This window comes from Adelges cooleyi, unplaced genomic scaffold, assembly GCF_023614345.1.
Source record: "Adelges cooleyi isolate 19-005CV unplaced genomic scaffold, UGA_ACOO_1.1 ACOO_flye_CR_arks_rails_tigmint_CR_PRNA_30, whole genome shotgun sequence".
Taxonomy (NCBI): Eukaryota; Metazoa; Arthropoda; class Insecta; order Hemiptera; family Adelgidae; genus Adelges; species Adelges cooleyi.
The window spans coordinates 10,096,175-10,112,573 of record NW_026095971.1 but is presented as its reverse complement, the minus strand read 5'-3'; the positions used below and the strand labels follow the sequence as shown (position 1 = coordinate 10,112,573).

Sequence of the window (16,399 nt, the reverse complement as noted above, 5' to 3'; positions counted from 1 at the left end):
TAGGTAACAACACAATACGGGAAACGTTTATAAAATAATTTAATTTATACAAATGATCAGTCTTTACTTATACAGTACTTCCAAAAAATCAGTATTTAGAGACAACATTATGTAAGCTAATTTTGTTTTCGTTTTCCAAAATGTAACTAAATTTTTAAATTTATATCGATACCTATTCCTTTTTTTTATTTCTATGACATTTTTCTTTGATAACACCTATCAATACTAATATTATTTTTATTAAGTGTATGCCTTATTTTATTTTGGGCTCATTAATATTTTTTATTTACAATATTAATTTAATTAACTATAACTTTTATATTAAATAAAGTATCTCTCTCTAAGCAAAGTTATAATTAGTGTCCTGATGGCTAATTAATTAAGACCCAACTAGCTTGTAGGCTGTACCCTGAAAATTGATATTTGTAATGGCATATTATTAACATTACCATTAATTTTTAACAACTAATAAATATCGAAAACATTGAGAATTTGTCAGTCCTTTTTTTCTACTTTACTTAATATTATGACCAAGTGATTAGGCTTTCCATATTTTGAAGGTTAAGGGTTTCCTAAATTTTCTCTGACTTTCAACGTACTTCTTAAATACTATTTCTGATTGATACATACTTATAGCTCTCACCTTTCATTAGGAAAAACGTTTTTTGATGTCAACCCAATCAGTTAAGCACGTATATTAAATAGACATGACTTTTCATATTAAAAAATAAATACATATAATAATACAACACAATAATATACAAGATATTTAGATATACAATATTCAATAATAATTCTATAGGTACCTAAAGAGTAAATAGTATTGTGACAGTTCAAGTGTACCTCAAGGTGGACATATTATGTCACCGTTATTATTTTTGTTGTTCATGAATGATGTCAATTCTTGATTTCCAGCATTGCAAATTTTCTTTATTTGCTGATGATTTAAAACTTTATTTACCGACTAAACTCGATAGTGACCATGCATTATTGCAGGGGGATTTAAACAAAAATGTGAATTGGTGTTACTTAAATAATCTTCAGCCTAATGTTCTGAAATATTTTTACACTACTTTTTCTAGAAGACGCTTAGTAAAAAATATTGATATTCAGTAAACAACACAATCTTAGAACGAGTAAGTTCACCTGAAGATTTAGGTATTATTTTTTCTACTGACTTCTCTTTCTCAAAACACATATTACTAACTAAAGATAAAGCAATGTGTATGGTAGAATTTATTAAAAGACATTGCTGGGATTTCAACGATTTAAACTGCCTCAAAACTTTATATTTTGGTTTGATTCGTTTAATACTAGATTATACCAGCCTTTTATGGAACCCATCACAATTTATTAAGCTTAATACCCACTATTGAGAGTGTACAAAATATATTATCTATGTATATGTTCATCACAGGCGCGTAGAGAGGGAGGGGTGTTATGGTGTTGTAACACCCCCCTCGGCTGTGTTAGTCGATAGTTGAGAAAAAATGTGAGTCATTGGGTATTACAACTGTATTACCTAGACTAGCAAATAATCAACGAAATCGTGTTAATATTACAACAGAATCGCCTGAAGTCTACTTTAGGGAATCAATTGTTAAGTTATACTTGAAGTAAATATTTTAGATAACACCCCCCCTTTGGAATTCCTGGCTACGCGCCTGGTTCATCATGTAATTATGAGGTGGCTTGCCTATAAGAAAGTTTGTCCCAAGTTTGAAGTTAAAAAGATGCTCGAAACACATTGATAAATATAAATATTTAAAATATATAACGGGTTTAAAAAGAGCTTATAATGTTTTAAGTTTTAACACATAAGGGTTGGGGTTATATATTTAATAATGTGCGAACTATTAATTCTAAAAGTACCTATAAAAAAGAATAATTATTGTAAAAAGTTTGTGTATAATTAGCACCCCTAGTTTTATAATGACCTCCCTGCAAACTACTTACATTATCATTCCGTTAAGTAAGATAGGCGGCGGAATTATTAATGTTTTCCGTGTTTAAGCCCCCCCCCTCTCATTTTATACCTAAATTGAGCCCAGTGACCGCGCCAGAACTTTTGAATAAGGTGGGCCAGGATGAGGCCAAATTATTTTAGGGGGAGGGGCAATGTGTTATCCAGTGGTAGCTATGTCTAACACTCCCCCCCCCCCCAATACATACATTATTTGGCACACCATTAATTATTATGTTGTATTACACAATTAAAAATATTTTAATTTAACAATAAATATTTAATATTTTACTATCCCGATTCGTTTACGCAACAAATTCACACAGTAGGCATTCCTCTTAAATAAAACAATATAAAATAACATTTAAAAGATTAAATGTTGAGCGGTGAACACGTTGTTACAATATTTTTGTGTTTTTGTAAGTCATAAGTTCTTTTTTAACAATGGATTATAATTTATATAAAAAAGCATACAAATTATCCAGTGGCAGAACCAGGGTGAGCCGTGAGAGTGTGATCGCCCTTAGTGCCTCTCGAGCTCGGTAAATTTAGTATTTCTAATTAAACTAACAGTGAAGGAGGCCTTCATTTTTAGATAATAAGTGAGCCAAATTTTATATTCATTAACCAACCTAGTCGGTATTTTTAATCGCAGTCCATTCCTGAATTTCCGTTTTTAAATCAATATTAAAAAGTTTAAAAAAATATCTTCTATAGATGTAAGAGAATCATAAAATAAAGAATATTTACGAGAAACTGTGTATTCAAGTATTAGTAATAGAGAGCTTAATATTATATTGATTATACACCGTGTACACTGTACAAAGTAGTTCCTAGATGGCAGTACCTTCGGATAACACATTAAGCGGATATATTGACCGGTCTGTGCTGTGTTACGCGCCCTCTTCATCTAGATTCGTGGGCGGCATTCGATGCTGTGCGATTTTCTTCAAAAAAGTCGCATCTCCATTGGTATTTTAAGTATTGATTTTGGTATATTTGTTATTTTACAGTTAAAACAACATAAATGCATATAAAAATCTAGAAACATTGTTGTTGTTCATAAGATATTATTGATTTAATAAACAGGTGTGTACCCACGTAACTACATTGTGACTGTATACATTGGGTGTTTTGTTCTCCTGCATTTCCTGCGGTCCAGTAGTATTTCCTGCACTCGCTCAGTGTTAATTCAAGGTCTCTATTTGAACAATCGTCTATGCTTTCGGTGATTTTAATTAAAGTTTATCAAACTCGTGCTATTCTAGAATTTTATTTAGATTGTTTTAATGTTCAACAATTGTATTTAATCACTTACCAAATCAAAATAATCGGTGAGTAACATTAAGTTTCTTAGAATTGCTTTATAACTACGTACATTTGTAAAAAAAAAAATAGTAGATAGTTGCTACAATATTAGTTTATTTAACTATTTACTCATGCACTGAAAGTAGATTATAATTATTCACAATATTAGAGAAAAACATAAAAATAACTAATGTATGCACAACTTATGTACGTCTGGACATATTCTTTAAATGATTTAATTTACACTTTACTATAGTTAATACTTAAACCAGTTGAAATTGTATAGCTTATAACGTTTAATGGTTTTCATTATGTGTTTTTGATTTTCTTATATTATTTTATGATAAAAATATACTTTGTCATAATAATATTAATACTTTTTTTATGAAGAGTAAACTTTAAATAGGTACTAGAATAAGTAACCGCGGGAAATAAAACCATAAACGCAGTGCTACCACGGCTTATGTTTTTAATTAAACTTAATGTACTTGATAAGCAAATATAAAATAATATATTTAATAGAATATATGCGATTATAATTAATGGAAAGAAATGTAAATATTTTATTATTTATATTATTTGTTTTGTCTTGCTTAATAAATAAATAATATATTATTAAGTTGATGATAACACATCAAGAGGATGTGTAGCCTCTAAATTTTTTAAACCTACAGCATAAGATTAGGTACGCAGAATTCGTTTTACTTTCTAGTTTCTACACGAATTTTTAAAAGCTATTCATTAACATTTTATATAAATAAAACTGTTTAGGTTAAAATTTTCTGTTCTGTAAAAAAGTTCAATTACTTTATTCAAAAAGGTCATTTACATTTTCCTTATCTGTTTACAGTTACTCAACTTTATTCTATAGAGTATAGACCAAACAATAACAATTAATCTTAGTTATTTATTAAAAATAAAATGTAAGGCTTTCGTTGTTTTTTATATTTGTATAAGTTATATAAATATATTTGTTTGTTTAAACGTTTTTTAATGTTTACAAATTAAGGTGGCGAATAAGAGTGTTAGATACTCCCTTAATTAATTAATAAATGTCATCCTTAAAAAAAGTGAATAGCATAAAAGCAGAATGCGTTTTACTTTTCATATGATCGTTTAAAAGCAAAAATAGATATTTATATTATGAAATCAAATAAGGACATTTTAGAGGACACGTCATATCCGCTTTTTAATATATTTAGCTATTCATTTAACATTCAAAACCAACTTTATTACTTTTTTAAAACAATTATAACTTTTTTCTGAAAAATATAAACAAAAATTAACTAGACTTGGCTTTTAAAAAGTCGTGTAGAAACTAGAAAGTAAAACGAATTTTGCGTACCTAATCTTATGCTGTATGTTTAGCAAAGCGAAAAATAACCTTTTTTTTATCTTAGTACCGCCCAGACAGAGAGGGGAACGCTTTCGCTTTGCATCCCATCTAGCCCGACATCGTTTATTCATGGCAAAATCATTATATGCTACCAGCTACCCCCATAATACATTACTAGGGACAAGTATTAAGTGGTTTGTGTCTTTAATTTCTTGGTAAACTAAAATTTGTATAACAACGCATATCCTGCATGTACTACAAGTTAATTCTTACTGTTGAGTCTTGTTATCGTTACTCTTATAAAGTGAATTAAATATTAAATGTTTTTATAAAATAATATGTGTGATGTAATGATGAACAAAATTGTATTACTGTCATTATTTATAGTTTTGATAAATAATGTCGTTAAATATAATAATACAGACAATATTGTACTCAAAGTCACATTTTTTAGATAAAAAAAAGTTTATTTTTCGGGTCACCGAAAAAACATAGACGAGAATCCACAAACTATGGAAACTATGGACCTATCCACTCCTGGTAAATCGTAAGAAATTAGCGAAACAGTGACAAGTATACGGTGTTCCAGAAGTAGCCACATTTTGAAAATTCTATAACTTTTTTAATATTTGTAAAAAAATTAAAATGCATACCTTTGTGACGGTCCTAGGGTTTATGTGTGGAACATAACATCGGGCATATAACCGCTCCTGTTGGCCCTACAGGCCAACAAAATACTGTCCATGAAATTTCGGATGACGCGTTCGCAGATTTCAACGTCTAGGTCACCCATCACTCGCCTGATTTCTGCCTTAGCTGGTTGAGAACACGAGGTTTTTTTTGTAGACCTCGGAATTTACGTACCCCCACAAGAAAAATTCGCAGGGAGTCAGGTCACAAGACCGTGATAGCCACGGAAATCAGGCGAGTGATGTGTGATCTAGACGCCGAAATCTGCGAACGCGTCATCCGAAATTTCATGGGTAGTACTTTGATGGCCTGTAGGGCAAACAGGGACGGTCATAAGCCCGATTTTATGTTCCAAACATGAACCTCAGGACCTCCTGAACACAATGGTATGTGTTATTTTTTTTTTGTACAAATATTTAAAAAGTTATAGAATTTTCAAAATGTGGCTGCTTTCTGGAACACCCTATAGTTAGTTTAAAATACAAAGTTTTTCTACTTTGCTACCCACGAGTTACGGCATAAAATTTCTGATTGTTTGATTATTACTGTATGATGTGTACTATTTTAATAATACTATTCATAGAATATTAAACCCATTGAAGTAAAAGATAAGGCTAGTAATTTTACTTTATACTTTCCACAGTCCACTTAAACAAATATTATTCAGTCCGCCTCTAATGTAATAAGGATATAATCGATCAAATATTAATTCTTTGGTTTAATTCAATTATGTTTTGTATTATTCAATGTAGATTAAACACAAAAGATCGTTAATAAACGTTTATTGTGGCTGTCGCGATAGTTCGAAGGAGAGGACGCAATGGAGTGTGTGCTCTTGGTACGATCTTGGTTAGACACTGGATGACCAGTTTTTTACTGGGATCTTTATTTGCTTCATTGATAATTTATTATGCTGTTTTAAATCAACGAGGTAAAGATATTTTAAAATTGTATTTATTATATATGTATATATAATATTTGACACTTCAATCTTCATTTTAGTTTCATTGTCCTACATAAAAAATGAACAATTTGAAGTTCTTGAAAGTAGGGAACACGAATCAACGTCAGAAGCTATGGAAAAAGAGCTGAGGCTCTTAAGGAGGCAGCTAAGTATGACTCAAAACCATTTACTAGCTGCAATGAAAACATCGCTGTTTCCTGTGTCACCAACAGAGTCACCTCATATTTCGGATATTCCATCGCCTTGTTCGCCAAATGAAGTAATTTTTAAAACAAAATTAAGTTATTTCATATAATCTAAATTTAAATTTGTTATTAAGCTCAAAAATCTGTACAGGGTATTGACACAATAAATAAATGTGAAATAATCGAAGTTGGGATTGTTTGTGCTGGTTATAACTCAACTCGTTCAGTAGTAACCCTAATTAAATCTATACTATTCTATCGAAAAAATCCGTTAAGGTTTCATTTCGTTGTTGATGTGATATCCAAGAAAATACTAAAAACCTTATTTGACACATGGAAAATACCTCAATGTAAGTATAAAACTACTAATAATCTACCGTTGGAATTTATCTTTTACGTAGGCTTATTATTTCAGTGGAAATAGAATTTTATCCAGCTGAAAATATAGTTAGTGATGTGTCATGGATAAATAACAAACATTACTCCGGAGTTTATGGACTAATGAAGCTTTGTTTGACAGAAGTATTTCCGAGTTCAATAAATCAAATACTTGTATTAGATACCGATATCACTTTTGCTACAGATATTTCTCAGCTATGGATAATGTTTAAACGTTTTAAAAAATATCAGGTTACATTCATGATTTTTGGCTAACTACGTAAATTGTTTTTTTTAACTGTATATAATTATTACAATTTTTAATTCGTAATTTAAGGCATTGGGGTTAGTTGAAAATCAAAGCGATTGGTACCTCGGAAAACTTTGGAAAAAACTTAAACCGTGGCCTGCGCTTGGTCGAGGGTACGCATTTAATATTTAAAAAATTATTGAATGTGATAAAAAATTGAATTATATTACATTACTTTTGCTTATTTTAGTTACAATACGGGTGTTATTCTAATGGACTTAAGGAAATTGCGTTTAATTGACTGGAATGGCTTATGGCGATCAGTTGCAATTAAAACATTAGCAACTCATTACTGGACTAGTTTAGCTGATCAAGACATTTTTAATACGATTATTAAAGAACGCCAAGAGCTATTATACCCAATGCCATGTCAATGGAATGTTCAACTTAGCGACAATACTAGAAGTGAATTATGCTATGCTGAAGTAGTTGAATTGAAAGTACGTTTTAATTTGTTTTTATTCTTAACAACTATGTAGAGATTAAAAAATTTATGGACAGAATGAAATATAGCAGCGGTAAAAGTGTATTATACACATATAATAGTAAGAAATAAGACTAAATATACATATTATGCCCTATTAGTTTTATCCAATTTTCCTAAATGTTTAAAACTAAAATTTAACACAACACGAAAAATAATATTATTATGTATTTATTTTTATTGAATAAAAAACCCTCGGTAGCAAAGGCCATTGTGTTAAATATTATTATTGTTATTGTATAACAGCAATATGTGAAAAAAAATAAAATTATTAAAACTTGTAAACAAAAATTAATTGTTTAAGGTAATTCATTGGAACTCACCTAAGAAACTTAAAGTAAAAAATAAACACGTCGAATTTTTTCGAAATTTATACCTTACTTTTTTGGAATATGATGGAAATTTATTACAAAGAGAACTTTTTGGCTGCAATTTTTCATCTACAGTACAGTTAGACATTCCAGAAGTAAGTACACTGTAAGAACATTATTACTTCAACAAACATTACTTGTTTAACAATATTGTTGAATACATAACAATGTTATTATGTAGGTAGAGGTATCTAATTAATATTTAATAGTAATCCGATACTTATATAATATATTGATTAATATAAACAAATTTTATTAATAACTAACTAATTTAACGGTTTAGCTACTTACCGACCGATTTTTATATTTTGTTTTAAATATATGTATGCTATAACATACTTCTATATTCTGTATTTTGATTTTAAATATTTAAAGTCAAAACAATTACAGGATGAGGTGCTAAGTGATGTAATACAATTATTAAAACGTAAAATTTTGAACCGATTTCGGCACGGCTTAATATTAAAATACAGCTATGAAATTTTGAGAGTATATTTTTTTTTCGTGACTAATTTCAAAATAACGGGCACGCCCACCATAAAATAAATAAATACACACGTTGTCGTCTTCTTGTATATATTATAGTAAACCTTCTGTATCTTAAGCAACTTTCCAGCCTCGCGCTCTCTATAATGGTTTAATCCCGTTATTCTAAACTAGTAATTCACCATAATATTATAATACTTTATTATATATTTAAGTAGAGATTACAACATATTTTATCTGTTCTCATTTAAAAGTATATATAATTAAATATTTTAATTTTATTATAGAAATATGCATACGAATTATATTACTTATAAAACAAAGAAATATAATAATATTATGATGATTAAAATAAATTGTTATTTAACGATAGAATAATTGATGATATTAATAATTGTATACTTGATTTTTTAAAAATAATAGTTGCTTTAACTAATGTTTTAGTTAGCCGAACTATTTATTTAGTTATTTCAACTATAAATTTATTATCTACCTATTAATATTAACCATAATTTTAGTTGATCCAACTATAGATTTTTCTTGTGCGTGTAGACTATAACGATACCCGCTATATGATTTTGAAGCTGAAGCCCAACATATAGATATCAATTAACTTTATTCATACCATTAAATCTTACATACGTTTTTAAATTTAGATAAGTGAAGATGATTTTTGTTACGAGTTTAGAAGAGCGGGAACGAGCAGTTTGAGAACACATTTATATTTCTTGGAATTTGAATACCAAGCATCTCCAGACGATTGCGACATCACGCTTGTAGCTCAACTGTCTATGGACCGGCTCCAAATGGTAGAAATGCTATGCGAGTATTGGAACGGTAATCCATTATTTTTCAGAGCTACTAACTAGTTAAATTTAAATTTAAATTTTAAAACTTTACAGGTCCTATAAGTCTTAGTCTTTATATGTCAGACGCCGAAGCTCAACAATTTTTGAGTTATGCTCTAAATTCTGAAATACTTAAAAACAGAAGAAACATTGGTTATCACATTGTATATAAAGAAGGCGTAAGGACAAAACTTTAAAAAAAAATCACTCGATGATAACTACTAAACGCTAATAATTAATATAAATTGGTTTTAGGACTTTTACCCTATAAATTTATTACGAAATGTCGCCTTAGAAAATGTTGTGACGCCGTATGTATTTTTGTCTGACATCGATTTTTTACCAATGACTGGTCTTTATACGTATTTAAAGAAATATATTTTTATAATGAACATGAAGTCGTCAAATAAGGTAATGTATTTTTTCACTAAATGTTTTGACTTTTTTTATATTAATACATAATGTTTCTTTAGGCTTTAGTAGTACCTGCCTTCGAAACTCAACGATACAGAACTGCCTTTCCATTAACTAAGGCAGATATATTAAGGATGTTGGATGACGGTGCTTTGTTCTCTTTTAGATATCACGTGTGGCCAAGAGGTCATGCCGCTACGAATTACGCAAAATGGAAAGGATCTACTGTTCCTTATGAAGTATGATTACAAATTAGTGTTCAGTAATTAAGTACTATTATAAGTTGTAGTGAAAAAATAACAATTCCTTTGAATAATTCCAATATGAAAAACTATTCTTATTAAAAATGCTTGATAATTATAGGTTTCGTGGGAGCCTGATTACGAGCCTTACGTTGTAGTTCGCAGTGATGTTCCTAGGTATGACACTAGATTTGTCGGTTTTGGTTGGAATAAGGTGTCTCATATTATGGAATTAGAAGCCCGAGGGTACACGTTTGTTGTACTACCTAATGCATTTATTATCCATATGCCCCATGCACCAAGTTTTGACATCGCTAAATTTCGAGGGTCTTCACAATACAGAAGGTGTGTAGTTAATGATGTAATAATATATTATATATAATATAAATATTCTAAAAACATTATAAAATATAAACGATATTCACTATATACATAGAGAAATACACTAAATATTCAATACTAATGCTATTACTTATAAACTATCAAGCACTGTCGAGCAAAAAAATCCACGATTAACCGATAATTACATTTTAGAAATCATCCAAAGCAATTCTAAGTTAGTGATATTTATAGAAATTGATAAAATTAATCTTGTCTACACTTTTTTAATTCGACAGTACTTAAGGATTAAACGGATACGTAATATTTATGTTGGTGGGGTGTATGCAGTATGCTATGAGCAAATTCACTTTAACAACATGTTTCAAAGTTTAATTGTAATGTATATGTTGCATATCATTGTTGCTAAGATATTGAATGTATGGTATTCGTAAGATACATTTACGAAAGTTGTAGACATAATGCTTACAAAATGTAATCATGGATTTTTTTTATATCAATGATAATTAATAATTTGTGTTATATTTAATTTAGATGTTTGAAAATTCTTAAAAACGAATTCATTCGAGATCTTCGTAACAGATATTCGAGGAGATTAAATCACACGGAAAGTTAATATGCCAAATATTAAAACGATCATCAAATATAAATACTACTTCATAGTTCAGACATTAAACAGTCAATGATTTGTAGAGGTGTTAAAATGTGTTCAATTAACAATCTGTTGCCAATAAGAAAATTAAAGTATACCTTACTATCTAATTTTAGCTAAAAAATGTATTAAAAAAACAATTATATTTAGTACTGTTTATTGTAAATTACCTATGTTAAAGTTTTAGTTTACATTTTGTTTATAATATTTTTTATTATTATCCTTATTATAATGAAATGTTCCTATTTCAATTTATTTTATATTAAACCACATTTAACTCGTTTAAAATAAAAAAAATATCTTTTAATGTTACTGTTATGTTTTAAGTTTAATATCAGAAAACCGAATTCCACGTCTACGTGTATGGTTATCATACAAATAGATGTATAATTGGGTTACTTACATAAGAAATATGAATAGGATGATACTTATATTAATACATTTTAAGTACATTTTCTTACACGTAAGCAAATGTTTTAACTTGTAAAACCATAATATACATAACGTTAACATAAAAAAAAATGTACATATAATATGATAAACTAACACACTTCGTTATTAATAATTTTATACTTTCATTATAAACTAAAATCATTGATCCTTTCTCTAGTGTTACATTTTTATCAGTTGCGACAATTTTGAATATTCGAAACCAATACCTAAATTAAATATTTCGGACTCAAAGCCCTGTAAAAAAAACTTACTATTATGAGATAATAAACATCACTAAAATATTGATTGTTGACATACAAGAAATAGGAAGCCAGAAAGTTTTGAACAAAATTTACATTTTCCTTAAACTATAAAAATTAAAAAAAAAGTTTAACAAATTTTGTTTATTGTATAATTCTCTCTAAACCTTTTTTGAATAAATAAAATATCTTTGTTCCGATGAAATCGAAAGCCTATATAATTTATTCAAATCTGAAAGCACTGATTTAACCAAAAATTGATCCATAGGTTCATAATTCGAACTTATATGAAAACTATGGTGTGATGATTTGGACATAAGCCAAAGAAAGTTGTAAAGCTCTACTCTGTTAAATTTACTTCATTGATTTTGTATATAAAAAACAAAATGTTTTTATGAAAACATTTTTTTAAAAACATTAATTAGTTCGTTTTTAAATCGAAGATGAAATGTGTGTTGCATGGTAAGTCCTACCTGTAGGCTGCAAGTATCCCTTTAGTAGCAGGTGTGTTTTTTTTATTATAGAACAGTTGTTCTCGTGCTTAGGGCATCCCAGCTGCACAGTGCATCTGGCACGAGCCATACAGCTGTCCAATAGCAAGTATAGGTATATACTTATACATAATATAGGTCCTATATGTACACCTACTGGACAGCTACAAAAAGAAATATAACATCAGCTTGCAACACATATTTATATAATAAATATAATATATATTTTAAAATGTAGTATTTTCGAATGATTTCGCAAGATTTCATAAAATCTATAAAATATTAGGTAGTTTATATAAGTTAATCCTAATATTAAATTAAAAAACACAAATATGCCATTAACAAGTTTCAGTAATCAAAAGATTAAACCTATTGCTAAAATTTACTTAAATTTGTACTTGCTTAATAAGTGTTAATTTTTTAGTGGTTATTATTATTATTTTCGTATGGTTTAAATCCAACACTAACAACATAAATAGATACCATAACAACAACAAATACTACAATAAATGATATAGATAATATAAATATAAAATATATAAATTGATAAAATGTAGGAGCTTGTATAGTAATAATTAGTTAAGTAGATAAAATATATGTATAATGATTAAATAATGAAGTCGGGTTAGTGTTTACATTGTCTTAAATTCCAATGTCCAGATTGGTTAGCCAGTTTGTTGCCGTTGCTGTGGCCTTATGAAGATGTTTCATTCCGCCTTGTATTTTTCATACTGTACATTCTTCTACGATGTGATTGGCTGTATGAGTGTCATGTCCGCAGTCGCATTGTGGTGTATCTCTAAGTCCCCATTTATAATGCATTTTTCCCGTTTTCCCGTGACCAGTCCTAAGTCTATTTAGGGTCACCCATTCCTTCCGGGGTAGTTGGAACCCCGGAACCCTTTCTATAGGTTGTTCAATGATGTTAAATTTGTCGGGATTATTTAGTCTCCATTCATCAGTCCATTTAGAGTTAAGGTTATAGTTTTCGTTAATTAATTTTTGTGCCAGCTTCCAGGGAGGCTTGCGAGATTTTAATCTTTGGCTGGGATTATTATTCATGTACTTGTGTATGGGTAGATTTCGATTTAAAGCATGATTGTTATATTCTCGAACTAAGGAATTGTATCTTCGGAGGTGAGGTGGCGCTATATTTCTCAATATTTTTTAGTGGTTGATATAGTTAAGTGAATACCCATTTTAGAAGTAGATGTTTGTGTAGCAATGAATCTAAATAAGAGAGTAGACACTTTTTGAGGGAAAAAAGTCATGTATTTAAAACTGAAATAGTACATTATTGGACATATTTTTGTTTGTGTTATTTTAAATAACTTTATTAACGTTTTTTATATTGTTTACAGCCCTACTATAGTTTAAAACTTAAATAGTTAATTAACGTAGATTTTTGTTTTTTGTCTGTTTTAAAAAATTATGACTGAATGGTACATAATTTGAGCGACTTTAATAACTTTTAGGAGGTTAAGTTTGCTAAACAGTAAACTCCCATTTTATTTGCGGTAATGATAATTATTAATTAATATTACATCGTATAAAAAATAATAAAGTATTATTATGTAAGTGTTTACGATACACCGATAATCAGTAATCTAATACAAAGTATAAGCTATTAAGACAAATTGATTTTAAAAAGATCATAGACGCCATGGTGCGTATAATTACTTGTATATAATGTACTTTGACTTTGTTTAATGACATTTAATAGTTCTTCCACGTACGATTGTATTATAAATATATACCCACTTGAACAATGATAAATAATGATTAAAATTATATTATATAGTTTAAAATTTTGCGCACATGTCAGACAAACTTGTTATCCACGTGCCGGCGCTTCTTGAGCAGCTGCTCAACTTGTTTCTTAATCGATCAGACGTTTTTACTACTATAAAAAAGTTACCACAATTTCTCTTATAGGCATTTTTTTCACGCTAATTTCATATTAAATTTAGAGTTTTGTTACCGCAGTAGTAACATATGAAGACCGAGCTCGTTTACAAACCGGATTCTTAAACGCATGCGCATTGTGAAGGTTATGTCTTTTACCATATACCATCTGCTCGCGGCTCTTCGACAGGGACTAGTAAACGGCCTAGTGTCTGTCGACGCTGAGTAACGTGTTTAGTTTGAGTTGTAGTGCTCGTGTGAAAACACCATGTTTCTAATACTATTAACCGTGTCAATATGTACGTCAATGGCTTCTACTGGAGCCCAAATGGATTTCGATGTCAATGATTTAAAAACAATTAAAAATCAACTCAATATGCTCATGGAAAAACGGCAACAAGACTACGAGCAAATGGAAAAATCGTTATTTGAATCACTCAAAAAAAGTTCTGGCCTCCTAGCTTTAAGGGATGAAATTCAAATACTCAGGTAAATAAATTGTCAGTAAAATAATAATTTAGATTTTATATAAAAATATTAGGTATATAATGAATAATATAAACCTTAAGAAAAACTATGATATCAAAAACAGTACAAAATACTTACCTTTAACCTTATAACTTAAAAGCAAAAACAAACTAGTCGTTAAAACGCGATGTTAATGTTGTTTGCAAAACCATTATCCATACTTAAATTTAAAAGACAAAAATATTAAAGCTCATTTGTCAATTTAAGTAATTTAATGAGAATCAATGGATTAATGTTTAAACCAATAAAAACCGCTGCCATATCATTGTCGCATAACTTCCTCAAAACATATTTATTACTTACACCGGACAATTTGAGTAAATTTAATTGAATGAGCTATTATTATTTACTGGTATATTAAGTATATCAAATGTAACGGTTGCTATGTTAAATTAAAACACAACCAACAAACAGTGTTTAAACATTAAATACACCAACGTGTATTTATTACAATTTAAAAAAAGTTCTATTTAATTTAGACGAAAAAACTTAAAATTAAAAGTATGAAGGTAAATCTAGATACTGATGACAATGGCCCAAAATTATGGGCCATTATCGAAAGGGAAAAGGGAGTTTCAAAAACGAAACTATGAAAAAGGTATACCGTACAGAATTTTGTTTCTAAAATTTGACTCGGTAAACAGGTTTAAAAATTTGTGCTTTTAACTACTACTTTTTTTGAGCGAATTTTGGTTAATTCGGACGACATGGATTCGTGACTATTAATCAGCTAATGTCAACTACGCATGTTTAACTTTCATTCAGCAAATGAAAACCAATTGTACGCTAAAAATAATTTTTCGAATTCCCTTGACATTATAGAAAACGAAGCCAACCTGTTTCATTTTTGGAGAATACGAAAAAAGTTTAATGACATATTTTAATGGAATTAAAAAACGGAAACCACCTCCTGTTTTTACATTTGGAGTTATAAAAATATATTGATCAATTTTTTTCTTTAACTGTGAAATACGTACGTACCTGTAACTGTTTTTACATAGGCTTTTGAAAAAATAATTGAATCGACAAATATAGGCATTGATAAATACAAAGTTAGCTGTTTAGGCAAAGCATCACTAGAATTAAGTTAACAATTTAAGCTAAATGATTTAAAAAGCGTATGTGAAAAAAATGCAATTAATAAATTAAAGAATGAAATTGTATCTAAAAGGGTTCGGTCATTTTACTTACGGCACTTAGCCAACAAAAAGGTGAAACAAAAAGTTGATTTATTAAAGAGCTATCTTGAGAAAATGCATTGTAACTCTGATTCCAGTCATTTATGGGACATCATGATCCAAAACCTAAGTATATTTTAAATATAACTTTATTTTTAAAACGTATAGCTGATCGAAAGTCTAGAAATGGTTTTTTTTTTAATAATTAAAAAAAATAAAAAATAAAAACAACTGGTATAATTATTTAAATATTGAACCTCAACTTATTTCTGATTTACAGTCTATAGACCAAAAATCATACACTAAAAGTACTTTGTAAAGCCAATAAAAGTTCAGAAGATATAACTCGAACAGCTATCAGTTATTTACGTAGAACTAATATCAGTAACCCTTGAGTAATTTTGGGATTAAGGTCAGAATAACAATTTTAAGTTAAATTTAGTGCATAACTATAAAATACACAAACTATTGATACGTATCAAAAAATCAAAATCCGACGTAGAACACTTGTACTACTATTTTGAGCTAGTGAGGTGTTATATGCGAATAGGCACTAATTATCTGAAAGAATGTCGTAATATAGCCAAACATTGTTATGAATTAGCAGAATATATCAATATGTTATAAAAAGTTAA

The 16,399-nt window shown here is 28.9% G+C and overlaps 2 protein-coding genes across 4 annotated transcripts in view; both read left to right on the top strand.

Annotated features, from left to right (window-relative positions):
- The first annotated feature begins 2,902 nt into the window (after window positions 1-2,902).
- LOC126838752 (xylosyl- and glucuronyltransferase LARGE1-like) lies at window positions 2,903-11,154 on the top strand. Of its 3 annotated transcripts, none has more exons than XM_050573429.1 (14): window positions 2,903-3,052; window positions 6,050-6,228; window positions 6,300-6,520; window positions 6,598-6,796; window positions 6,862-7,076; window positions 7,162-7,247; window positions 7,325-7,574; window positions 7,923-8,084; window positions 9,132-9,312; window positions 9,378-9,502; window positions 9,579-9,734; window positions 9,797-9,976; window positions 10,101-10,324; window positions 10,853-11,154. In XM_050573429.1, exons 2-14 carry the CDS (start codon window positions 6,159-6,161, stop codon window positions 10,932-10,934), a joined length of 2,151 nt encoding a protein of 716 aa, XP_050429386.1. In that variant the 5' UTR covers window positions 2,903-3,052; window positions 6,050-6,158; the 3' UTR covers window positions 10,935-11,154. The 3 variants fall into 3 exon arrangements, with proteins under 3 accessions (XP_050429386.1, XP_050429385.1, XP_050429387.1); XM_050573428.1 differs by lacking the exon at window positions 2,903-3,052 and adding an exon at window positions 3,069-3,297; XM_050573430.1 differs by lacking the exon at window positions 2,903-3,052 and adding an exon at window positions 5,126-5,147.
- Window positions 11,155-14,269: 3,115 nt separating this feature from the next.
- LOC126839275 (protein scabrous-like) overlaps window positions 14,270-16,399 on the top strand; it is a 9,748-nt gene continuing 7,618 nt past the window's right edge. Inside the window, exon 1 of the mRNA XM_050574481.1 lies at window positions 14,270-14,547. Within this exon, the coding sequence (XP_050430438.1) occupies window positions 14,327-14,547 (221 nt within the window). The 5' untranslated portion in view covers window positions 14,270-14,326. The remainder of the gene's footprint in view (window positions 14,548-16,399) is intronic.

Coding starts and splice junctions, on each gene's coding strand:
- LOC126838752 (XM_050573429.1), top strand. CDS start 6,159: ATGACCAGTTTTTTACTGGGATCTTTATTTGCTTCATTGATAATTTAT. Junction 9,503..9,578: donor ACATTGTATATAAAGAAGGC/GTAAGGACAAAA, acceptor AATTGGTTTTAG/GACTTTTACCCTATAAATTT. Junction 9,735..9,796: donor ACATGAAGTCGTCAAATAAG/GTAATGTATTTT, acceptor ATGTTTCTTTAG/GCTTTAGTAGTACCTGCCTT.